General features: G+C 37.9%; 1 protein-coding gene across 11 annotated transcripts in view; it reads left to right on the forward strand.

Annotated features, from left to right (window-relative positions):
* TRPS1 (transcriptional repressor GATA binding 1) overlaps positions 1-26,583 on the forward strand; it is a 271,619-nt gene that overhangs the window by 36,927 nt on the left and 208,109 nt on the right. For 7 of the 11 annotated variants that reach the window (XM_043880554.1, XM_043880557.1, XM_043880560.1 and 4 more), the window contains 2 exons: positions 13,632-13,790; positions 17,118-18,046. In XM_043880554.1, the coding sequence (XP_043736489.1) occupies positions 13,754-13,790; positions 17,118-18,046 (966 nt within the window). In that variant the 5' untranslated portion in view covers positions 13,632-13,753. The remainder of the gene's footprint in view (positions 1-13,631; positions 13,791-17,117; positions 18,047-26,583) is intronic. The other 4 variants (XM_043880563.1, XM_043880562.1, XM_043880565.1 and 1 more) reach the window with 2 other exon arrangements.

Raw genomic sequence — 26,583 nt, forward strand, 5'->3', positions numbered from 1 at the left:
GATATATGAACTTGTAAAATTCATTTTACTGATTTCAGGCATTATTGCAGAATTATTACTATACAGAATGTACTTAGTTTTTAATGACCCTTCCTCTAATTAAGTGATTCAGTTCACAAATATTTTCAGTATGTAAATTTATATAGACATACATATAAATATAGAACTCAAGTCAACCCAGCATAGTTGCGTGATTCACAGTTTCAAAAACTAAATAGTTCTTGCTTCTTAATACTTGTGCGTTTATTGCTCTGTGACCATAGATCGAGAATTATGATATCTGATTCTTTGTTAAGGCTTAAATGTCAAAATTAGTACTTTGAGTCCCTGTGTGTCTTGATTTTGTTTGTTACTAGTTGAAGGCAATGCCACCCCACTCCAGTACTCTTGCCTGGAAAATCCCATGGACGGAGGAGCCTGGTGGGCTGCAGTTCATGAGGTCGCACAGAGTTGGACGCAACTGAGTGACTTCATTTTCACTTTTCACTTTCATGCATTGGAGAAGGAAATGGCAACCCACTCCAGTGTTCTTGCCTGGAGAATCCCAGGGACGGGGGCGCCTGGTGGGCTGCCGTCTATGGGGTCGCTCAGAGTCGGACACGACTGAAGTGACTTAGCAGTAGAAATGTTAATGATGGGGCATCCCAGGTGGGCTCAATGGTAAAGAATCCGCCTGCCAATACAGGAGACATGGGTTTAATGCCTGGATTGGGAAGATCTCTTGGAGAAGGGAAAGGCAATCCACAGCAGTATTCTTGTCTGGGAAATTCCATGGACAGAGGAGCCTGGCAGGCTACAGTCCATGAGGTCTCAAAGAGTCCAACATGACTTAGTGACTAAACAACAACAATGCATTAATAAGACCACTATAACATTATCCTGATGCTGGGAGGGATTGGAGGCAGGAGGAGAAAGGGATGACAGAGAATGAGATGGCTGGATGGCATAACCGACTCGATGGACATGAGTTTGGGTAAACTCCGGGAGTTAATGATGGACAGGGAGACCTGGCGTGCTGTGATTTATGGGGTCGCAAAGAGTCAGACACGACTGAGTGACTGAACTGAACTGATAACATTATCCTAGCTTTTATTCTTGTGAGACTAATGTCCAGAGATTCAGGCCTTCCTCAAAGAGATAAACACTAGGTAGAACTTTCTAAGTGTGCTAATTCCCATTTATCCAATAAGAACTTCTGTGAGTGTCTATGGGGTCGCACAAAGTCGGACACGACTGAAGTGACTTAGCAGCAGCATTCTGGTTGGTAGGCTAGTCTCAGTGGGGAGGGCTATGTTAGTATCACTGAACTTGTAAGAAACTTGTATGTCCCTTGACCAAACGTGCTATGCTATTTCCCTCTAATAGTCATTACCAGAGTGTGCTGATACAATAATAATTTAATTGTTCATAATGAGAGTGTGTCTCATAGCCTCTGCTAATCATTGATAATGTATAATACTTAAATATATGAATTAATTTTTATCAATTTTTATTAACATAGTCACTGACTTGAAGGACATGAGTTTGAGCAAACTCTGGGAGGTAGTGAAGGACAGGGAAGCCTGGTGTTTATGGGGTCTCAAAGGGTCAGACACGACTTAGCAACTGAATAACAATAATACATGAATGGGTCTATTAATACTTTAATTGACATGAATAATTTTAATAATGGTATTTTCTGGTCTGGGAGACTTCATAGCCTCATGAGGTATATGTGTGCTTAGTCGCTCAGTCGTGTCCGACTCTTTGTGACCCCAAGAACTGTAGTCCACCAGGCTTCTCTATCCATGGGGATTCTCCAGGCAAGAATACTGCAGTGGGTAGCCATGCCCTCCTCCAGGGGATCTTCCCAACCCAGAGATCAAATCCAGGTCTTCCGCATTGCAGGCAGATTCTTTACCATCTGAGCCACCGGGGAAGCCCTTACTGAGGTAGCCTAAACCATAAACAAATAATTACGTTGTGTTGTGGCAAGTACTTTAAATGGAGACATGCATACATTGCGACAGATGATAGTGGAAAAGACTCAACTTTTGCCCGAGAAAATTGTGAAGACTTTGTAGAAGTGAATCCAGCTAGAGATTTGAATAACTTGGTAACTTTAGTAATGTGCTAGGTCTTAGGAGGACAGTTCAAAAGTTAGGATAACACTGTAGTCCATGAGAATATTGAGAAAGTTGTATGTTTACTTGCCACGAGGATAGAACCGATCAAGTACATTAAGTGCATTTGATGGTCATCTTTGTAAAATGCCATCAGGTAGTTTCTATCAGTTTTATATCTATGAATTCCTTGCTTAATTATGGTTCATAAAAATGTTAGGGGGTTTGTGAGAAGTGCAGTGGTAAACCAATTTTGGTTTTAGACTCCTTCAGACTTAACGCTTCTATGTCCTAAGCCTCTGACCTCAGCAAGTTGATTTAACTTTTCTAAATCTTAGTTACTTTGGCTGTAAAATGTGAACAATAATAGTATCTTACTTGAAGAATTGTTGAAAATGAAAATCAAAGGAGATAATACATTCTTGGCATAGTGCCCAGCTCATGGTAACACCATAGGAAATTTTTTGTATTAACTGAAAATTTAGGTTATGATATACATTAACATTCACAATTGTGAGCCTAAAAAAGTGTAGTTCTGAATTTTGTTTTCTTTCAAAATTTTATTAGATTTTGAAGGAATTATTTGTAAAACACCTGCATCTGGAATTATATAAATATATATATATTTCCTTTACTCTTGTTGTGACAGGTGTCCACGACAAGATTGACAGAGAAAAGAAATTACTAATTGGGGTGCAGGTGGTGAAAATCTCTTCCAAAGATGTATGTGTATGTCTGTGTGTGTTTAGATAGATTCTTAAGTTTATATTGAACTTGAATGTGAATATTGAATAGGTTAGCTGTATAAAGTATTTAATGAGTGAGCCTGTTTCTGCTCTTATTAATTCTGCAGCCCCACTCATATGCATCACATCACCTTTCTTTCTCGATTGGTGAATGGTGAAGGAGGCACTCTGGGGTCCAAGAGTAACCTGAATACGTGCTGCTCCTCTCACATTTGGCCCTCACTGTGACCTCACTCTTATGCTGGCTTTGAGTTTAAAATTAACTTCAAATTAATTCCCTGTTTCACATTTACTTTGGCATCTACCCAGCTATTTCTATTTTTAAATTTATTTTTAATCTTTTGTTTTCATCTTTGGGGGTAATGGGGAAGCAGTAACAATAGAGTAACAATCCAAGAGCTCAAGAAGCTAGAGCCTTTGATTTGCAAGGGTGATGTAGGGAGTCTACCCTCCATATAGATCGTTTCTCTTCTATATCACCCAGAAACACAAACCAGATTCTATTAAGCTTTCTAGGAAAGGATGCAGTCACATACTCAGTCCTAAGACACATGTTTCCTGACAATGGTCCAGGCATTAGTTCTATCTTTTATTACGAGTAGAGATGAATCTGGAAGCAGAGACTGAGCTGGGAATGGGATTTGCATGTGGGTTAGATCTATTCTGTCCAGTATTTTCAAGCAATAGAGAACCACTGATGCTACTGTAGAGTCCCTCAGTACAATTCTGGGTCATTCTCTAGCCTTTATCCACACACTGTAGCTCCCTAAACTCTTTGCCATATTTTTGTTCCTAATTTTAATCAGATAAATTTTAAGTTATTATAAAAGAATGAGACAGATTTAGTATCCAAGGTGATAGTGCCTTAAACTGATGAACTGTGGTGGACAACCTTTGAAAGAATCACTGAAAAAAAAAATCCCATTAAAAAAAATTCTTTATGCAGTTATATCTGTGTAAACTGTTAAGCTCAGAGACAACACTGGGCTTTTATCCATACATGCTTATGCATATATGATTTGGACATCAGAGATTGTAATGTGCATTGATGTTTATCTCCTGCGTTTTTTTCCCTTGGCGTTCCAGCATGACTGTGATCTCTACCATTACACATTCTGTTAAAATACTGAATCTAAATCTTTCATGATAATAGATCCTGATCTTCTTTTAATGTTTATAACCAGGCTGGAAAAAAAATACAAAACCCTTCAAAATGGTCTACTTTATATCAAAACATCTCAGTTTTCGTGCCGATTAATGAAGGGATACTTATTTTGTTTTAAAACATCACATGTTATTTTATGTAATATTTTAGAAATTTTACATATGTGTAAGACAGGAAGACAGTTACGGTACAGAGCAGCGCCCGGCACTGTGCTCGGCAGAACATGAGTGCTGTTGGTGGATGGCAGTAGGTGACTTAAAGCCAAATGCGACTGGGAAATTCCAATCCAGATAGAACAGACTCCCCCGCTGTATTAACTCCCAGGACTTTTCAGAGCTCTAGTAGCTAATGTACACTGTGCATCTATGAAGAGGCAGGTATAAAGTATACAGTTTCCATTAAACTTACTTTGAACAAAGAACTTCCTTACATTTTTTTTTTTTTTACAATACTAGTATCATTGAAAGAACATAGAGAAAATTTTTGAATTTCTTCTTGTCAGCTGTGCTTAAGAAGTTATCAGTAAAATTCCAGGTAGAGCCTAGCTAAATTTGGGGTGAGCATGGGAAGACTGTCCTGAAATAATGGTTTATTCAAAAAAAGGTCTTACAAATTATGAAGGAATTCTGTGTGTACTTTTCTTTCCCTTCATACATAGAGTTTTTGTCATCCTAGGAGTCAGAACAAAGTGATTTAACCTATTTTACTATAATAAGTTGCTTACCAGTTTTAAAATACTTTCTGTTTAAAACAGGACCAGTTTTCTTTGCAAAATTTCAATGTACTTAAAAAGAAAAAAAGATGAATGATTCCATCCTGTGTCTGTAAAGATTTTTTCTTTTCGTCAGAAGAAAATGATGCTGAGTTGCATACATTAAGCATTTAGCAATAACTAGGGTATAATGGGCTTCCCCAGTAGTACTCAGCTGGTAAAGAATCTGCCTTCAATCCTGGAGATCCTGGTTCAATTCCTGGTTCAGGAAGAAGAGGACAGGCTGGGAAGAGATACCATGGAGAAGGGATAGGATACCCACTCCAGTATTCTTGGGCTTCCCTGGTGGCTCAGATGGTAAAGAATCTGCCTACAGTCTGGGAGACCTGGGTTCAATACCTGGGTTGGGAAGATCCCCTGGAGGAGGGCATGGCAACCCACTCCAGCATTTTTGCCTGGAGAATTCCCCACGGACAGAGGAGCCTGGCAGGGTACAGCCTATGTGGTGGCAAAAGGTTGGACATGACTGATTAAGCACAGTGCACAGGGTGGTCTATAAACCAGATATCACATCATTAGTGTGTTCTTTGGGCTTTTCTGGTGGTTCAGACTCACCCTTATGGCAGAAAGTGAAGAGGGACTAAAAAGCCTCTTGATGAAAGTGAAAGAGGAGAGTGAAAAAGTTGGCTTAAACCTCAACATTCAGAAAACTAAGATCATGGCATCCGGTCCCATCACTTCATGGGAAATAGATGGGGAAACAGTAGAAACAGTGTCAGACTTTATTTTGGGGGGCTCCAAAATCACTGCAGATGGTGACTGCAGCCATGAAATTAAAAGACACTTACTCCTTGGAAGGAAAGTTATGACCAACTTAGATAGCATATTAAAAAGCAGAGACATTCCTTTGCCAACAAAGGTCCGTCTGGTCAAGGCTATGGTTTTTCCAGTGGTCATGTATGGATGTGAGAGTTGGACTGTGAAGAAAGCTGAGCACCGAAAAATTAATGCTTTTGAAATATGGTGTTGGAGAGGACTCTTGAGAGTCCCTTGGATTGCAAGGAGATCCAACCAGTCCATCCTAAAGGAGATCAGTCCTGAATATTCATTGGAAGGGCTGATGCTGAAGCTGAAACTCCAATACTTTGGCCACCTCATGCGAAGAGTTGACTCATTGGAAAAGACCTTGATGCTGGGAGGGATTGGGGGCAGGAGGAGGAGGGGACAACAGAGGATGAGATGGCTGGATGGCATCACCGACTCGATGGGCATGAGTTTGAGTAAGCTCTGGGAGTTGGTGATGAACAGGGAGGCCTGGCGTGCTGTGATTCATGGGGTCTCAAAGAGTCAGGCACGACTGAGCGACTGAACTGAACTGAACTGAACTGAGACTGTAAAGAATCTGCCTGCAATGCAGGTGACCATGTTCAATCCCTGGGTGAGGAAGATCCGCTTGGAGACTGGAATGGCTACTCACTCCAATATTCTTGTCTATAGAATTCCATGGACAGAGTGGCCTCAGTCCATGGGGTTGCAAAGTGTCAGACATGACTGAGCAACTAACACACACTGTTCTTCATTACACAGTGTAAAAGATATCCATCAGTACTGTTTATTAACTTAAATGAGCTTTTAAAAATACATACTAAACAAAGATCCCTGGCCTCTTGGAACTTACAGAGCAGCAGACACTCTGAACTTTTAATCCTCTTTTATTGCCTGTATGCATTTGCTGATACCTCATAATATTTGTGCCTTACCTGGCAGATTATTTATTGAACTGTTAGTATCTAATGGGTGAGAATTGTTAAGCTTCTTCCTTTGGTGCCTTAGGGATGAGCAAGTAGGGGTTTGTGAGCTACTTACCAGTAACTTGCTGTTGCTATGTTAATAATAATGTTGTAAGCATGAACTGTTGAATATGATGGCATAAATTTATGTTCCCCATCACTGGCTCTTTTATATATATATATACATATACATATACACATATATACATATATATATATATACACACACACACACACATTTGTATATATGCACACACATTTGTATATATATATATATACACACACATTGTTATGAGTTACATATGACATTTGTTAGATTTCATGTTATGAAAAATATATTTAACACAGAAAGTGAAGGTTAACACAGAACTACATATGATATAAATTAATATTTTAAAATATGTGTGTATGTGTGTGTGTGTATATGTGTGTGTGTGTGTGTATGTGTGTGTGTGTGTATGTGTGTGTGCTCAGTTGCTCAGTCATGTTTGACTTTTTGTGACCCCATGGACTGTAGCCCACCAGGCAAGAATGCTGGAGTGGGTTACCATTTCTTCTCCAGGGGATCTTCCTTACGCAGGGATTGAACCCATTTCTCTTGCCTTGGCGAATTCTTTACCACTGAGCCACCTGGGAAGCCTGTGTGTGTGTGTGTGTGTGTGTGTGTGTGTGTGTCGTGTACACAAAGGACTTCCCTGGTGGCTGAGCTGGTAAAGAATCCGCCTGCAATGCGGGTGACCTGGGTTTGATCCCTGGGTTGGGAAGATCCTCTGGAGAAGGGCAAGGCTACCTACTCCAGTATTCTGGCCTGGAGAATTCCATGAACTGTATAGTCCACGGGGTCACAAAGAGTCAGACAGCACTGAGCGACTTTTGCTTTCATATATATAAAACCAGTATTAGCTCTCAATATCCTTCATGGCAATTGTTTTAATCTTGTGTCTAGTTTTGTACTCTTAAAAACATGAAGAAAATCACAATGAAGAGCAGCCCTGGCTCTCCTCAACTAAAGAAAACCCCGTGCGTAGCAATGAAGACCCAGCAAAGCCAAAAACAAATGAATTTTAAAAAATGAGCCAAAACTTTGCCTAATACACTTGGTTAAGCAGTTATGTGAAGATGGTGAGCGTTCTTATTGAATTGTCATGGCATGCAGCCGTTAGACTCACCGTATTTTACACGCATGTTAATTTACCAAATGGATTTGCAGTGACTGACACAGATTTCTTATGGGAGGATGAGACAGCTGTTCACCAGTTACAGAGGTGGATTGAGGTAATTGAGACTTTCTTTTCAATTGAATAACAGATTGGAAAACAGACAAAGCAACATTGATATATTAAAAGTAAACTACCTTTAATATACAAAGATGTATTTTGGCAAATGCTAGGAAGGAAGTCAAAGACATTCCTACAGAGCAGAGCACTCATTATTTTTGTTACCAGTAGAAATCCAATTTACATACAAATGAAATGTCAATTTCTCTCATAACCATCTAGATAAAGAGATGCATGCATACTTTTCCAAGAACTCTTCTTTTTGAACTGAAGTGCTATGTTTGGGTCTTTGCCCTTGGACCAGTTGGAACAGTCTCAGTTTAACAAAGAAGAAAGGATAAAGTTGAGCCTGGCTCAGGCAAACATGCAAAGTCAGATTGGCCTGTTTGAATCAACAGTTGTCATTGTAGATTTTTTTTAATTGTTTTTTTTTTTTTTTTCTTGGAGAGGAAAACAAAAGGAAGAATGACATATGTATGGGCAATGAATAGTAATGTTTCTTAATTTGCTTAGTGAAATTGTGATCTTATTCAAATCAGAGTTTTTAATACATTTGCCTCTCACCTGTTATGAAGGGAAAATAATGATCCTTTCTCTTTGATTTTCCTTAGTGTACACTTACTCTGTTTCAGTTTTCCCATTAATGAAGTAGGCGCATGCTTCATTTTTTTCAGGTATATCCTACAGTTTCATTTAGACTTTTAAATGTCTAAAAGTCTTTAAAGTCAAACTCCACCCCCCCAATTTTTTTTTTTTTTTGGTAATTGTTTAATAGGAGTAAGTACTTACTGAAATTCTTTCTCTAAGATGTATATGGATACATGGATACTCATTTTGGCAAATATGACATTATTACTTATTTAGTTGACTATCTCCTTTTACCTAGACTAGTACATTTGAAATGAGATATTTAAAATATAGAGCACATAGCATGATGAAATAAAACCCTAATAAAATGTATTTGGGCCAGCATCAGAACTCTTTGAAATAGGATATCTAAATAGTGTGCATTTTATCTCACTAAGGCTCTGGTTAGTTCTAGTGTCCAGATGACTATTAATGGGCTTTGTGCTCTGAAGCATATGTTAATAGAAGCGATCATTATGGATTAATTTGATGTGAATTAATAAGAGATTTATTTGATGGGAGTTGTTTGAAGGTGATGACATTTAAATCTCAACAGGATTTAAGATGTCCAAAAATACCTTTAAAGATTCAGGAATAATCAATTCAGAGAGAGCAAATTAAATAGACATGGATAGCAAAGAACAGGATTTGACATTGGGTTTATGAAGTTTGAAGCAGTTTACAAAAAAAGTGACCTACCATTGAAGTAGAAACAGAAAACATTTAAACTCGAGCAATTCTTGGGTTTGCGATTGGATAAACAATGTCCTCTTGCGTTTTATAGTTCACTTAAGCGATCTGATTTTGATCTGTATATACGGAGTAGACAGGATTCAAGTTTTTTTCCTCTAAACCAATGAGCAAACACATATGTTCTTTAAAAACTGAACTTTATATGTTGTTCATATGGAAGCTATCTAGTTTGCCATGAGCCCAAGATTCGACCTTCCTTTTATTTTGCTATCATTTGCTTAATTCTTTAAATTCTTTGTGGGGGACTTTTGATCAAAAGAAACAGTGTGTTTTTCTTTTTTCTTCTTTCCTTTTAATTTTTTTCTTTAATGAAAGCTACAAGAAATGTGTAGTTAATAACTCAATACTCTTGGGCTGTTGATACAAACAAGCCTGGAAGAAATATATATTAAGGAGAAGACTATCATATCTTTTCTTTTTGTATTAAGCTTTGATTTTAAATCCTTGAGAGTTTTATGATCTGGAAAAACAAGATGTCATCTGGTATTATATATTATGATGATAAGAACTGCTACTTATAATGCAAATCATACTCAGCAGGATTAGGGATTGAGGTGAGATTACATCATCTTCTTTAATTTTCAGTTTTGTTCAGATTTTATATATATTATACACATATACTATATATACATATATATGTAAACCAAATTTCATATCATTAGTGTGTGTTCATTATATAGTGTGAAGTATATTCATCAACACTATTTTTTAACTTAAATGAACTTTTAAAAATACATACTTGGAACTTGATGCATGAAGCAGGGCACTCAAAATTGGTGCTCTGGGACAACCCAGAGAGATGGGATGGGGAGGGAGGTGGGAGTGGAGTTCAGGATGGGGGACACATGTGCACCCATGACTGATTCATGTTGACGTATGGCAAAAATAACCACAATAATTGTAATAAAAGTATTTAAAAAATTAAAAAAATACATACTTGGAACTTGGAGAGTGACACTCCGAAGTTACTTTTAATTCCCTTTCATTGCCTGTATGCATTTGCTGATTTCTCATAATATTTGTGCCTTACTTGGGAGGTAGGTACTCATTTTAGGTTTTGTTTTGAGCAAGAGAAGTTCCATATAATTTTTTCCTTACTTTTTGAAGAACATCCTTCCTCTCTTAAATTGATGACAAATATTAAAAGTGAAGTCCTCTTGCTTTGTGTGTTCAGCACATAGGTGATGCTGGATGGACAGTTGTTGAATGAATGAATGAGAGTGGAGGAAATGGAGAACAGTGAGTGGTGGGTGTCAGCCTTTATGCCACCCTTCGTTGTTGATGGCTTAATGTTTTGTAGTCTTTCAAGGAAGTTGAGTAAAGGGAAAACTAAAGTGCTTAAGCCATTAGCCAGCATCATCATAGAGTCTCAGAGGCAGAGAGCAGGTTAGAAATAATTTATTATAATTCCCTCATTATATACATAAGTAGAGAGGTTCTGCAGAGAAGGCAATGGCACCCCACTCCAGTACTCTTGCCTGGAAAATCCCATGGACGGAGGAGCCTGGTAGGCTGCAGTCCCTGGGGTCGCTAAGAGTTAGACACGACTGAGTGACTTCACTTTCACTTTTCACTTTCATGCACTGGAGAAGGAAATGGCAACCCACTCCAGTATTCTTGCCTGGAGAATCCCAGGGACGGTGGAGCCTGGTGGGCTGCTGTCTGTGGGGTGGCACAGAGTCGGACATGACTGAAGTGACTTAGCAGCAGCAGCAGAGGTTCTGAGAAAGAAAGGGGCTTGTCCTTAATTACATCAGCAGGTGATTTGAATCAGGTTCAGAAACTGGCTGTGTGATCTCTGTACCCTTCCACCTTCTTAAAGAGGTTTTGATTCTTTACTGTGTTTAGGATCAAGTTGCCACAAAGAGCATAGAGGAGTTATCTCTTACCTTCAAGGAGTTTCTTTTCTAATGGAAATAAAACTTCACTCTCATCTGAGTTGGATGGTTGTGTGATCTCAGCTCTCTTTTTAAATTACTGTGATAGTTTATTCCTGTGATAGAATAATTATTTTGATTATCTATGACAGGGTTATTTTGAGCAAGTGTATTCCATAAATATGTGTGTATATGGGCTTTCCTGGTGGCTCAGTGTTAAAGAACCTGCCTGCCAATGCAGGAGACATAAGAGACATGGGTTCAATTCCTGGGTCAGGAAGATCCCCTGGGGGGTATGGCAACCTACTCCAGTATTCTTGCCTGGAGAATCCCATGGACAGAGGACCCTGGTGGACTACAGTCCATAGGGTCCAAAGAGTTGGACATGACTGAAGTGACTTAGCATGCACGCATGTATGCATGCATGTGTGTATATGTTTAGATATTCATATAGATGGAATAAAACTAAATAATGGGCAGTTCAGAACATCTGGGTAATAATAGAAAACATATTCCTTTGGTTCTAAAGGTGCCATTTTGAGAACATAAGTCGCAGTCATTTATAGAAAAATATTTTTTTCCTTTTATATTTAAGCATTTTAATCAGTGAGATAAAGTATTCTATCCAGAATTCTATTTTAAGCTCTAATGCTGATTATTTCCACTGCATAAACCTGTCCAAGTAATACTGCAACACAGAAATAGTGTGGTACCCTATTGCCTTTTTATAGTAAACTCTTTCACTAAAAATGCAAAGAAAACTTTTAGATTTAAGTTTTAAGGTAGGAGGAAATAATAGAAATTGAGATTTTTTGCAAATGGAATGTCATAGCTCAGTAATAAAAGTTAATACAGAGAGAGCATTTTTAGGGAGCTAAGTTTATTTTGAACCTGCTTAACTGGACTGCAAGAAGATCCATCCAGTCCATCCTAAAGGAGATCAGTCCTGGATGTTCATTGGAAGGACTGATGTTGAAGCTGAAACTCCAATACTTTGGCCACCTCATGCGAAGAGTTGACTCATTGGAAAAGACCCTAATGCTGGGAGGGATTGGGGGCAGGAGGAGAAGGGGGCGACAGAGGATGAGATGGCTGGATGGCATCACCGACTCAATGGACATGGGTTTGGGTAGATTCTGGAACTTGGTGATGGACAGGGAGGCCTGGCGTGCTGCAGTTCATGGGGTCGCAAAGAGTCGGACACGACTGAGCGACTGACCTAAACTAAATTGAACTGTCGTGGCACATAATAGTATTCATGTGTTAGTATAGGTGGAAAATGATGTAAATGTGGGAATGCTCACTATCACCCTCCACACTCCTAGCCAGTTCCCTGGTCAGTTTTTATCTCATAATTAAATAGAGGACTGAAATTGTCACTTTTGAGCTTTGTAGTGCTCATTCAGATTCTTCAGCTTCTTTGTCCATTCACTTTTTATTCATATATTGCCCTGTTGTCTAAATGACTGTCTATAGTGGACCTACTTTGATTGTCATTTTGAAATTTCGTGGGAGTCAGTGTGAGGAATATTGCTGTATAATAGAATGAAAAAGTTTAAGAGTTGCCAAAACTGATGACTAAGGTACACTGATGTGATTATACATATATATATATATGGCTTCCTAGGTGGCACCAGTGGTAAAGAATCACTTGCCAGTGCAGAAGACTCAGGAGACACAGAGTCAATTCTAAGGTCGGGAAGGTCCCCTGGAGGAGGGCATGGCAACCCACTCCAATATTCTTACCTAGAGAATTCCATGGGCAGAGGAGCCTGTTGGGCTCTAATCCATAGGGTTGCAGAGTCTAATACAGACTAAAGTGACTTAGCATTCACACACACACACACACACACACACACACACTACATCTGTTCAATTATGTTATGACCCTACCTCAATACTTTCATTCAGACAATAAAAATGATGATATAAGGATGGTTAAATGCTGGTTGAGTCATAGCTTTACAACCTTATTTATCAAAATGAAAATATAACACTTACAAAATGGATAAAAAGGTGACACATAACGTGTAACGTTTCTGTAACTCTTGGTAAGGTGTACCTAGGTCTGATACAGAATTCCTTATGACACTGAAATAGTTCTCTTCTCAGCCTCATGGCATACGTGCGCTGGTACTGTGAATCTGTAGGAAACTGGTCATGGGTCCCACTCCCTGTCTTAGGCTCTGACTGTGCAGCATTGGCAGGTGGGCTATGTATCTTTTCCAGAAGCAGATCCCCTCTATAATTATTAATTAAGATGTTTTATCCCCACTCCAGTATAGGTAAGTATTGTGGTTCTTAGGTTTCAGGGGGAGTTCGAGCTTAACTAATTTTGCCAACATCACAGTCAGCTGTGAGAATGACTTCCGTAATCTTTTGTATCGTGTTCCTCCTTCTCCTGCTGCTTTATTAAAACCCAGGGGAGGGAGAAAATCTTGCCCAAGCTTTGCTCCTGCTTTTATCAGGTATCTTTCAAGCAGCCTGCGGTGCTGGCATATTAATGTATTTTAGGTGTGATCCGTTCAAATATGTTTACATCATTTAGGAAGGAAAATATTTTTTTTTGTTTTGTTTTGCAGATGTACAGATCAGCTCTCAAAATGTCTTCTGTGTCTTCTGAGCATCTTCTAAGACAATTGCATTAGCCCTCCTGCTAGTTGACTAATAGAATTAATAATTGTAAAAAGCACTCTAAAGCCACATGCCTTATGAAGTCAATGCTGGGTATGATTTTACAAGTATGTGATCTATTTTTTCAAGTGAAAATGTTAACTGGAAAAATTCTTGGCACACAGTACAACGTCATGCAATCTGTTATTTGTCTTAGAGATAATAACTTGAGGGTGGGTCTAGTCTTACGGTATCTAACTTATGAGTTGCTAGGGGAGTTTCTTCCACTTAAAAGTATTGCAAATGTGCTTATATTTACATAATATGTCATTCTGAAAAATTATGGCGATATCATTCCAGTAAAAAATTATTTTTTCTCTAACTACTTCAAAGTGTAGTCAAGTAAATTAACCACCATTTTTTTAAAAGCAACTAAAAAGAACATGCCTCTTCCCTCCACAGCAAAAAAAAAAAAAACAAAACTAAGTGACCTTTCTGATGCTTCTTTGAAGTTTTAGCAGTTTAACATTCTTTGCAATGTATATTATTAAGGGCCTTATTCAGTGACTCATATGAGTTGTAAAGCTCTGTTTTTGGGTGGAAGAAGGCACTGAAATTTGGAAGGATGATAATTTAAGCAAATCATATTTTCTCTCAATCAAGATAAATGCTTGTTGAATAGTTTTTCAACTATAACCAATTACTTTTCTTCATGATGATAATAACTCAGCAAGATCCATGTATTTTTTTGGAAAATATATTAATTTTTTCAATTATTAACACATTACTCTCTGTTCATCTCTAATAAATGTTTTATCTTAGTTCCATTGCTATGTAAGACCTCGCTGTTTTTCTCATCTCCTTGACCTTGATATGTGGGCATAAACCATTTTGGGGCTTCCTTGGTGGCTCAGTGGTAAAGTATCTGCCTGCAATGTAGGAACCATGGGCTCGATCCTTGGGTCTGGAAGATCCTCTGGAGAAGGAAATGGCAAGCCACTCCAGCATTCTTGCCTGGGAAATCCCTTGGCCAGAGGAGCCTGGTGAACCACAGTCCATGGGGTTGCAAAAGAGTTGGACATGATTTAGTGATTAAACAACAGCAACAAAATAAACCATTTTCTTTTCATTTTAATAGAAGGATAATCTTAATGAGTTGGATTATTTCATCCTCTTTTCTTCATGAATCCTGACTTTCATATAGATTTTTATCTTTTCTATGTAGTGGTATTTATGTCATTTTGGTGCATCACTGTTGGATTTTATTTATATGATGGAAGCAATGTTAAATCCAGTGGAAAAACAAACAGGAAATTCTGGAGGGAAAGGCATATGCAATCATCACATTTTTGTATGTAGGAATGGCTGATACTCTGTAAATTAGGATTTCCTTTTCTGTAGGTCAAGTTAAAACAGTATATTTTTTACTCAAACTCTTATATTTTAGGCCATAGCTTATTTCTCAAGCTTCCCTTTTATTCTCTTTTTTTCTTTCCTTCTTAGTTTTCCCTTTGTTGACTACCAGTGAAACTGCCTTCCAGTCTTCCATTCATTGGTACAAGTTCCCAAGTGCTGTCTCTTCTGACAGAAAAATAGAAGTCTCCTAAAATGTCAACATCAACAAATGAGACATTAAAATGCAAATGTTATAAATTATTTAACCAGTGTTCCATTTATTTTTAAACGATGGTTACATGGCTTAGTTAACTTTAGGAGCTAATGGTAGTGACAGCAAGGTACAGACCACACTCCATCCCCTATCCCCTTGCCAGACTGGCTTACATGGTTCATGACTATCACCTTCCCTTGAAACTGCAGCCTTTCATCCTGTAAGTAGTTGTTTTCTTTTTGGTTTATTGTTCTAAGTGAGAGAGTCTATGAATGTTAGATGACTGATGTTTCTGGCATCAAAGAAGAGCAGTGTATTCTCTTAAGTACTGTTATACTATTTGTGACATTATTCAAGAAAGTGAATTGTTACCTTCTAACCAATTCCTTATTCTATCTGGTGCGTTGTCTTGGTTCAGTGATTCATTTTATAAAAATTTTGCATAAGCAGCTTTTCACAAGCAAAGATTTACCCACATGTCCGAAGCCAGTGTGGTTTCTCAGCACTTGTGAGAAATTATACATGAGAACAACTGAAGTGTGCCGTTGATGTGGATTCTCCAGTAGAGGACATTTTGGATAATCATGTAACTCTCTCTCTTAAATCTGCCCTTGTGGTAATGTCAGCTAGTAAAGAAGGCTTGGTTTATTGGTCAGTCTACAGGTGGATTTTTCTGAGAGACAGTTGGGGTGATGGCATACAGAATTCTTTCAGTTGTTTGGTTGGAGAATTAAGGAACACAGGCCATGAACATCAGTTCTCCACAAGCCGTTGTTACTGCACTCTTTTATTGGCAGGATACAATTTGTTTCTTATCTCCTTAGAGGTAACTCCCTCCCTTAGATTTCTGATTCATTGGACTCCCCACAGTTTTATTCTGTGGACCCTAAAGGCACAGTTGGGGTAGCATGTGAAGGTGTACCATAGGCAACTGCTAACAGTTTGCCAGAATGACAGTGTCACATGGTTCAACTGAATATTTCCTTTAGTCAATTTCCTTGTGTTCCTAACGGTGGGGTTGGTATTGTTTCCACTACACTGTGTCTGGAGACCTAGGCTTAAGTGGGTCTCCATCACGCAGGATGGAGTACTGGCAAGGCCCAGCCTGGTCACTTTGATGTGTACCAGGTTCCCCTTCTTTCAGGCAAGCCCCCTCAAAAGGGGGCTTAACATAATTTATCGGTAGGGTAGAGACGAAATGTTTGTTATCTTCCATTCCTAAAAGTAAAGAGGCATTTTTCACTTTGTTTATAACATGCTCTTTCTGTCTTTTGACTCTGACGATATTTTGGTTAAAACTATATTTATATCTTGGTTGCGCAGTGTGTAACAGTATTGAGTTTCACTTTATAGTTGTTTATATACACATATACATATCATATAAATAAACACAAAACATATATTCTGTAAACATAAACAACTATATATACTCTATAAACATAACATGTGTACATATTACACATAGTATATACCATGGATAAATATAGACACATTTATCTGTCAACTCTAACTGAAGAAAGAAACTGAGCAAAGAGTGTAATTGGCAGGCAAGATGAACTTATAGGAAGGATAGAGCTAGTAATAATAGTTAATACCTTGATACTCATGAAACCATTTTAAAGTAATAAATGAGCCACCCTTTGTGACAAAAATAATTCTAAATGTAAATTGTTGGCTTCAGTTTCATTTTTTTGCTATTTTTAAAACTGATTTTTTTTCCTAGAGACAATTTTTTGTTCTGTGCCTTAAAAAGCCTTGAATAGAGTAAGGAAATTGTTCTCGATTAGATTACATGCCTGCAAATTTCAAATAACCCTGTATCTTCCTTTCTCTTCTGTTTTTACAGATATGGTCCGGAAAAAGAACCCCCCTCTGAGAAACATTGCTAGTGAAGGCGAGGGTCAGACCCTGGAGCCTGTCGGTACAGAAAGCAAGGGACCTGGAAAGAACAAAGAATTTTCTGCAGATCAGATGTCAGAAAATACGGATCAGAGTGATGCTGCAGAACTCAATAATAAGGAGGAACATAGCTCGCATGTCCAGGATCCATCTTCTAGCAGCAAGAAGGACTTGAAAAGCTCAGTCCTGAGTGAGAAGGCTGGCTTTAATTATGAAAGCCCCAGTAAGGGAGGAAACCTTCCCTCCTATTCACATGATGAGGTGACAGAGAGAAATATGTTGGCTTTCTCATCTCCAGCTGCTGGGGGAGTCTGTGAGCCCTTGAAGTCTCCTCAAAGAGCAGAGGCAGATGACCCTCAAGATATGGCCTGCGCCCCGTCAGGGGACTCACTGGAGATGAAGGAAGACCAGAAGATGTCACCGAAGGCTACGGAGGAAACAGGGCCAGCGCAGAGTGGTCAAGCCAATTGCCAAGGCTCAAGCCCAGTTTCAGCGGCCTCAAAAAACCCACAAGTGCCTTCAGATGGGGGTGTCAGACTGAATAAATCGAAAACCGATGTACTGGTTAATGACAACCCAGACCCGGCACCTCTGTCTCCAGAGCTTCAGGACTTTAAATGCAATATCTGTGGATACGGTTACTATGGCAACGACCCCACAGATCTGATTAAGCACTTCCGAAAGTATCACTTAGGACTGCATAACCGCACCAGGCAGGATGCTGAGCTGGACAGCAAAATCTTGGCCCTTCATAACATGGTGCAGTTCAGCCATTCCAAAGACTTCCAGAAAGTCAACCGATCTGTGCTTTCTGGTGTGTTGCAGGATATCAGTTCCTCAAGGCCTGTTTTACTAAACGGGACCTATGATGTACAGGTTTGTGCTTTGTATTGTGATCTCTTTGTAAGGAAAAGTTGTCAGTAATGAAATGTGAAATCCTACATGGGTGTTAAACTCAAGCTCCCAATACCAAAGGGGTAGCCTGCTTGATGAAGCAGAAGAGACAGACACATTTGTTTGATCCAAATGTGTATTCAAGAGTTATCTTTAGCCTCTCATCATGGAAACTAATCCCAACATTTCTATTAGGCTGGGAAAAGTCTTTTCATGGAATTAGCTAGGCTTCATATTTCTGGACATATTTCATGGTAATTTGATGTTTTCAGAATCTTCCAAAAATGGCACTAATCTTTATGGTTCGACATGATAGTAATTCATGCTTTGTTCTAGTTTTAGATTATAAAAATTGGCTATAGTCTTTCCTTCAGGAAGAGTCTTTCCTTCAGGGAGAGTTTTTCCTGTGTCTTGGATGAGGATTTGATATTACACTGAACTGGCCCAGAATTGGGTCACACTGGTGGGTGCAGAGGTGTACTACTGAAAAGCAACATATTGCAAATGAAACTTTGGAAATAAAATTTTACATTGATTCAGAAAGAAGTCAATGTGATTGTAACTACTAGGGACACCAGAATGACCTTGGTGTAGACCAGTAAAGCATTCCTTTTTGTATTTAAGGAAAATGGCAATTTATGAAAGCATTTAGTAGTAATTTAGATTTCTACTTTTATTAAAAATGGCATACCTTTTTGATCTGCCCTCTCTCTTAGTTTATGGCATATGTGAGATGAAAAAAAAAAAATCCACCATTTGAAATAGAATGAAATGCAGAACGGACTCTTAAGTAATGTATTCATTTCATTTTAGCAATTTTAGTATAGTTGACACTGACGATCAGCTTGAGAAAGTGTATTAGTTTCTGTTACAGTCTGTAGATTTTTATTGTATTATTAGGCCAGGGATTTCAAAACATATTAGGTTTAATATTAACCTTCTTCAGGAATGATTAGAAGTAGTACTGGAGAACTAATGAAATCACATCACACTTTATTTGACCTCCTCAATCCCTGAAAATATCGGTTATTTTTATCAACTCAGTAGTTAAAACACATTTGTTCTAGACCTGTCTTTTGACCTAGTGCCAATTAAGAAAGGCAGGCAAAGGGGTTATATAACAGGTAGTGAACATATTTTGCAATCCTCGTAAGAGGGATCAGAAGAGAAATTTCCACGTCCTTTAAAAATGTCAGAATGGCAGTCTTATCACTTTAAGGGAGATATAAAGAAGATATAAAAAATCCAGTTTCATCTTTGGAAAGCTCTCTTAAAAATTCCATCTTACTTTGTGAATTTCCACAAATAGAATGATTTCTGTGGTGCAGCAAATTAAGCCAACATAGTTATTATGCATGAAAGCTACATGCTTTGAACTGCTGTCTTATTAAAGATCATTTCACTGTCTTATGTCAGATACACTCTGCTGTCAAACTGTGATTGGAAAGCAAATACGTGTCTTAGATAAAAGGGTTAGAAGTGAATAATGTTAGTATGTGAAATGGTGTTTTACAATTAGCGAGGAATATGATGTTAATACCTGGATTTCCGGTCAGAGTTTCAGTTTGTTCACTCTGGGGACAACTTCTAAGGAAAGCTGATCCTGGCTGTCAGGAAGGCTCTGAAACCAAGATTACTAAGGGCCTATAGTTTGGAAGAATTCAGATTTTTAAACACACTTCCATTTCCCCCAAACAGTTATTTGTTAGGTTCCTAGTTATTTATAGTAAAGTTTATGTTTGGGTAGAATGAGCTGGACACTTTTCCTGGGCAGTGATTTTAGAAATAAAACAGATGTGGGAGCTATCTGAGTTTGAACTAATAGAACTAGAAATAAAACAGCTGATCCTAGACTCTGCTGTCTCCTAAATCCTTGCAGCAGCGCCCAGTAAAGAAGACAGAAATGGTAGGAGATCACATGCAAGGAGATAATCTTGTTAAAATCATTTTTTTTTTTCTCCCAAAGAGAAATAATACAGTTAAAAATAGGAAACAGCGATCTATGGAAAAAGTGGATGATCCTTTGAAAGAAATGGTTGGAGAGAGAAACCAGCCTAAAGAGAGTTAACTTTCTTCAGTTTGGGAAAAGGCCACTGAATGTACTTCAGGCCAAATGCTAATCTTGAATACTTCATACACACACCAGATGTTGATGCAGAACATGTCTGAAGATAAATAACTTATTAATATTTTTATGCTGAATAAATATCAGATAGCTTCCCTATATGCACAAATTGAATAAAAGCACATCTGAACCCCCCCCCCCCCTTTTCATCCACATACTTTTGTGTCGCTGAAATGCCATTTGAGAGGTTCTTTCCTTGACACGTGAACTGTATGGAAACTAAAAGCTGTAGGAAGTAAAATGCTGACTGTAGAATTTCTTTAATGCAGTTTTGTCAGAAATTGATAGCAAATTAATGGCTTGTGTGTATTCTGATAGAAAGATGTTGGTAAATACAAGGATTACAGACAAATAGTCATTTCATTCCAGGAATTATTAACGTCAATCTGTAATTTAAGCCAGTTGAAGTAATAGATGTGCGATTCATTCATCTTTTTCAATTAGCTTTTTCTTTTTTTTTTAACATTCAGGGCAGTTGGTGGTTAATGAGAGATTTATGACATTTTAGGCCAAGAAAAAAGGAACAGAAGTCAGAAATAGAGGACTTAAGAACTCTGTGGCTTTGATCTATATTTTGGTTTGACATGGATGGTTTTAAATAATTTGAACTGACCTGAGTGCAAGCATGATATATAGGGTTGGGGGAAAAAGATATAATTGAAACAAATTTGAAGATTTTAGTTTCAAGTTCAGATTATTTGACATTTATTTGGCTTTAATAATTGAAGTTTGGGCTTGTTTGTAACTGACCGTATCCACTTCTGTGTAAATTTTATTATACATCATGAAGTCAAAGAATTACAGATTTGTTTAAAAAAAAAAATGCCAAATAACAGTGTCTTTTTCTCCTTCTTAATCGAAAAATCTCCAGCCAGATAATGGAGTTTCAAAGGTTCATCATAAAATCAGGACAGGCATTTTTGAGTCTGTTGAATTCAGATCCCTCCTGCCCCCCTCCCCTCCCACACCGTGAGGTAGCATACCCAGCCCTGAAATCAGAAGAAAAATATTGATCTTTTCCAAGAAGAAACAAGGAAAGATATAATGGCTAGGTTAAGACTCATGGACTTGACCAGGATGTTATTTTCTCAATTTTTAAATTTCCCCTGCATGTTATATCGATTATTATGCTTAAGTTTTTACAAATAATGGATGCAACTTGGTGGGTAAACCCTTCATGTAATTTTTGCTACCTGTGTTCAGCCTTTGAGGCTCACCAATAATAGGAGAAGAGATTGAGTTCTTCTAAAAGTAATTACAGCCTCTTTCTTTTTAATCTTCTTTATTATGCTTATATTTAAACCATTGCTGAGTGGAGACCTGCGTTGTTAAACACGGACGTTGCTGTTTCATTGGGGCTTAATGTGCGGTGCATTAGGGTGTTTGCGTCATCTTTATGGGGGAGCTCTTAGCCCTCAGATCAGGTTATAAAAGTCGGAGTCTTGTCAAGTTGTGCTTCCCACGGGAAAGTGTTTAAGCTAGCTCAAGTTTATAAATGCTCATGATGTGTATGTTGCCTTTGCATGTTAGGAAACCTTCCCTGTTATTCTGCATTATTTAGGCCTCTAAGAAGGGAGCTACAGGATGCGCAGCTATTAAATTCATTTTAGCCCTGAATGAAATTTTTAAGGTTAGCGGAAGTATCTCAGTGACTGTCTTGTGTTTGAGCTAGGAGCACTATGTTTCTGTTTTATAAATACATATTTAGCAGAGTTGCATAATATGTCATGTTAGAAGCAAGAAGAACAGATTTTCAAGCTAGGAAGTCATCTTTTGTATTTGTATTTTCAACGTATTTAACTCTATGAGCTTTATAGATTCTTAACATGTTCCCATACTCTCCTTTGAACAGGGGATTACAGTTTGGTCTGGGAAAAAAGAGAAAAATCCAGAGAACATTCGTCTCATTTTGGTCGATTTTGACTTTTCTTGAATTTTAACCTCCAAATATTTATTTATTTGCCTTCTGTTTCCTTTGATTTGGAGCAAGAGGGAAGTTGTGGCGCTTAGGAGGTTCTCTTGCTTTGTTTCTCTGAGTTGAGGACAATTGCATTTTAAAAAAACTGGTGAATGAGACTTGAGTCACTTCAGACTCTCTCTAGAGTACAGAGTGTTTGGTCTGTGAAGCCATACTTATTTTTCAGGACTGTGTCTCTTTAACAAGTAATAAAGTGTGCAAAATAAAACATATGCTCAGCCTAAGGCTGTAAAAGGAAAGCAAAGTTCTGGCATTTACCAGGTTATTTTCATCATGAAGATAACTGAGCTGGATAATGTAGCCACTGGGTGGAATAGAATAGTTTGACTATTTTCACTAATCTTTTTACCTGCATGATGGTTAAATCTCCATTGGGCTTTGTTACAGGAGGGTCAGCCTGATAAATGTCAATCCTTCTTGGATTTTCAGTTTATCTGCTATCGTTTGGAGAACATGTATCACTTTCTTGAATATCTGTATTTCTCTCTAGGCAGAATGTTTAGAAGAAGGAATCATGGCTATCTGTGCGTTCAATCAAATTTAGCATTATTCAACTCTTAATAAAAATTTTATCCCCAAATGGCATGTTCTGCTAGCCATATCAAGTCAGCAGATTATTCAATGTTTTTGTTTCTTGGGTCATTGTAATTACAGCATACACACAGCTGTTGGAGACACAGATACATATGGAGTGTACTAACCCCAGGAAAGTTGGGAGAAGGAGAGCGGTTCTCTTTCATTTTCTGATTTCCTTTATGGAGTCTGTTTCTGAGAACCATTAGCCCGTAGACCTCTTGAATTCTTCATGATGGGATTCTAAAGCTTAAAGTCAATGTTAAGCATGTTCAGAATATCAAAGAAGACCTTGTTTAATTTTAATTGAAAATCAAATGTAAAATTTTTCTGTATTACTTTAAATTTGACCAATCCTTCTTTTATTTTTTTTGCTTATATAATCAAAATTACGTGTATGTCCTGTTTTTTACCCCAATTTTGGATTCAGTCCTAATAATAGCTAGCATTTATTAAGGGTTTCTCATATGTGCATAGAGACCTAAGCTCTGTACATGTATTAATTAACTCATCTTCATAAAAAGCCTTGAAGTTGACACTACCATTATATCCATTTTAGAAAAGGAGGGAGTAAGCATAGAGGAAAGTAACCCGCCCAAGTTCACAGAGTTGTGGAAGTGGGTCAGTGGGATGTAAACCAGGGTAAATAGGCTACAAAAAACTGTCTTCACAACCACTATGATATAAGGCCTTCTCAATTGTAAGACTGAGTTTACTCCAACTAGAAAAGCAAATAGGCCAAGGGAGGAGATATAAGATGGTACACCAGGTCTGTTTGATGCATATTCTCTGAGTCACATTGAGTTTGGGGACTTCAGCGATTTTGCGGGCCTTTGAATTTGGGGACTTTGTGATGGTCTTTTATCCAGTCTCTGTAGTGTGATGCTGCTTTATTTGAACCTACTAGCTTATAGTTGAAATCATTGAAAAGATAATGAGTTTTGCGGATATGTCTTTTTTTCAATTACGGTGATTCATTTTCACTGGTACTTTGGCTACAGAAGATACTTCTGATAGAGTGCATAAGGGCCAAATTTTGATTTCATCAATTAAGGATTCAGTCTTTTATCCCCATATTTAGGGACACTTTGTCCATGTATTTGATTTACTTCATATTCCCCTTGTTTGAAGGACTTTTTTTTAGGAATTTATGAGTTAATAGATGATCTCAGAGTTGTATTCCCCTCTTCTGGTTATGAGGCACAATTTAGGTTGGTTTTTCTATGAAGATTCAGTGTTAAGCAGATGCACCTAGTTTCCATATGTTTTTAAAGTTGTGTAATTAGATTTTATTCTTTGCCTACAAGTAAGTATAGGAATGGGTGTGGAGGCAGAGACGCTCAGAGTGCCCTTAGCATGTCTAATTTGTGTCATTCCCCATCACGTGCTCAGAGCTGTGTGAAGTGTCTGGATCCTAAAAGCAAAGTAAGTTGGGGCTACCATGAGGAACTTAGGAATTCTACTTGTCCAGCATTGCTCCTTTAATAGTTAGATGACCTGTTGATATCAAAGAGCACATGCATTCTTTCATGGGTCCAGTAACATATTGGGAATCTTACAATAAACAGTAGCTTATTCTAAGACCTGTTTTTCCAGCCGATGGGCAGGTAGCTCCACCTCAGTATTCCATCTGGCATCTCAAAGTCAACACATGTAGAAGTAAAGTTGTTAGCTCCTTCCCTGAAACAACTTTGTGTTCCTCTTTTTTTCTAGGTTCCTATTTTCAAGTCAGTCAGGCTGGAAATGTCAGTTGCCTTGGATGTCTTCCTGATTTGTATCTCTCCAAACAATGGAACGATTTGTCCTGTCTTTCTTCTTTATTCCTTCCCCAGCTCCACCCTTAATGTTTTCTTAGCATATTCTTAATGGTTTCTTTGCTTATTTTCTTTCTCATTCTGTTTCCTTCTGTTCTTTTCCCTTCTCAACTCCTACCTCCTTCTCTCCTCTCCTTTTCCTGTTTCTTTCTGTTCTTTTTCCTCTTTCCTTCCTCTTTCTCTGTCCTTCCTTTCCTCCATCTCTTCTCATACCCTTCCTTCTCCCCTCCCTCCCTTCCTTCCTTTCTTTAATCTTTAAAAATTCCACTTGTCAGTCTTCCTGTGTTTTGTAGAGTCTAAAAAACTAGATTATTTAAATTACACTTGCATAATTAAATTTTCTATAACTTTTTATTAAACATTATTTTAAGTATACTCGTATAATTCAATGTAAACTCTCCATCAAGACATCACTTTTCCAAATTCTCTCTCACCCCCAAAATTCCTCCATGTTTCCTGAGAGCAGCCTGCACTGTATCATCCTCGTTTATGTTTTACTCATTTTGTTTCCTGCATCTGAAAAGCCTTTCTGAGATCACCACCTTTGAGTCTCGCCCCAAATGCCAGCTCATCTGTCCACAGCTCAGTTGTCACCTCCTTTCAGAAACCTTTGCAGACCAGTCAGGGTTAGTTAGGTGCTTTTCCTCTGTGTGATCACGGAACTTGGTACATCTCTGAGCAGAAAGTACATATTCCACTGTTGTCATTTATTTAGCTGGAACTTTCTGCACTGAAATGCAGACATGTTGGGGGTTTGGGATTTTGTCATTTCTTTGAGTCTTTTCAGCACTTGGCATGTAGTAGGCATGCCACAAATCACCATTCCCTGAAGGAAGGATGTTCCACAGTGATTCAGCTCTCATTTCCCATTAAGACCCTCTTTAGAACAAACACGCAATTAATATTAATCTCCATTCTGAGCCAGCAGTGATGGCAAATCAGATGCAGGAGAGGAGGGTTATGGATAATGGACTCAGCCTTATCATCTACTTACTCTGCATTTTCAGTTTTCTTTTGCATGTTTTCTCCCAAGAGATTATCTTCTAAATTAGTGAGACTGACTTTAAGGTTTACTGGTTTTCTATCTCTCCAAATACCAAATAACCATAGAAAATTAGATTGATATTATGCTGAGTAAAATGAGAAAACCAGTTTAAGATAGACTGTTTATTACTGTAATCCAAAAAGTTTATTATAAAAATGTAGATAATTAAGAATGGGCAGTATTTTACCCTTATATTTGCCCCTTCTACCAATTTAAGTTATGGATCCACTCCCGCCCCTCCCCCCTCCCCGCCCAAATAGTTGGCTTTTGTAAATCCAAATGACAAGGTTGTTTATGGGATTTATTCTGGCTATATATATATATATATATATATATATGTATATATATGTGATATATGATAGCGTGAGACTGAGCTGATTGCCATTTAATTAGGTTTGTTATTGAAATTTTAAATATTTAATTTCCATCAAAGATACATCACTGAAGCACACTCTATATTCTGCAGTGTTTTTTTGAAGCACTGTACAACGCAGAAACAGCCCCAATATAGATTAGCACTTTGATCTTGAATTTAGTTATTTTCAGCCACGATGGGCCCTGACAGATTTCTTCACATTATTTGTGACTTTAGTATTTGAACTGTGATTTTTAACAACTTAACTTTTTATTGTCAAGAATTTACTTTTTTTGATGATCAACCAGTAACCTCAAGTCCTTTTAAATTAGTACCCTCCTAATTGTTTCTGTTGCCATCAATTACAGTACTTGAAAATGAACCACATCTGAGGAAGAGTTTGTATTTAGTTCAAACAACTCTTTTTGTTCCATTGAAAATAAGTACATTTACTAAAGTGTCATTTTAAGAGTTCTGAGGCTTTAAAAGATCCTTCCCTTTGACATATTCTTTTAGATATGGTTCTTACTAGTTTTTGTTCCATATTATTAGAAGGAAAGAGCTAAATTGAGGTTTAAGACCTTGAAAAAAGCCAACCTTTTATATTTTTGACTTCTGTAGTGAAACAT

The sequence above is a fragment of the Cervus elaphus genome, chromosome 21, assembly GCF_910594005.1.
Source record: "Cervus elaphus chromosome 21, mCerEla1.1, whole genome shotgun sequence".
NCBI classification, from domain to species: domain Eukaryota; kingdom Metazoa; phylum Chordata; class Mammalia; order Artiodactyla; family Cervidae; genus Cervus; species Cervus elaphus.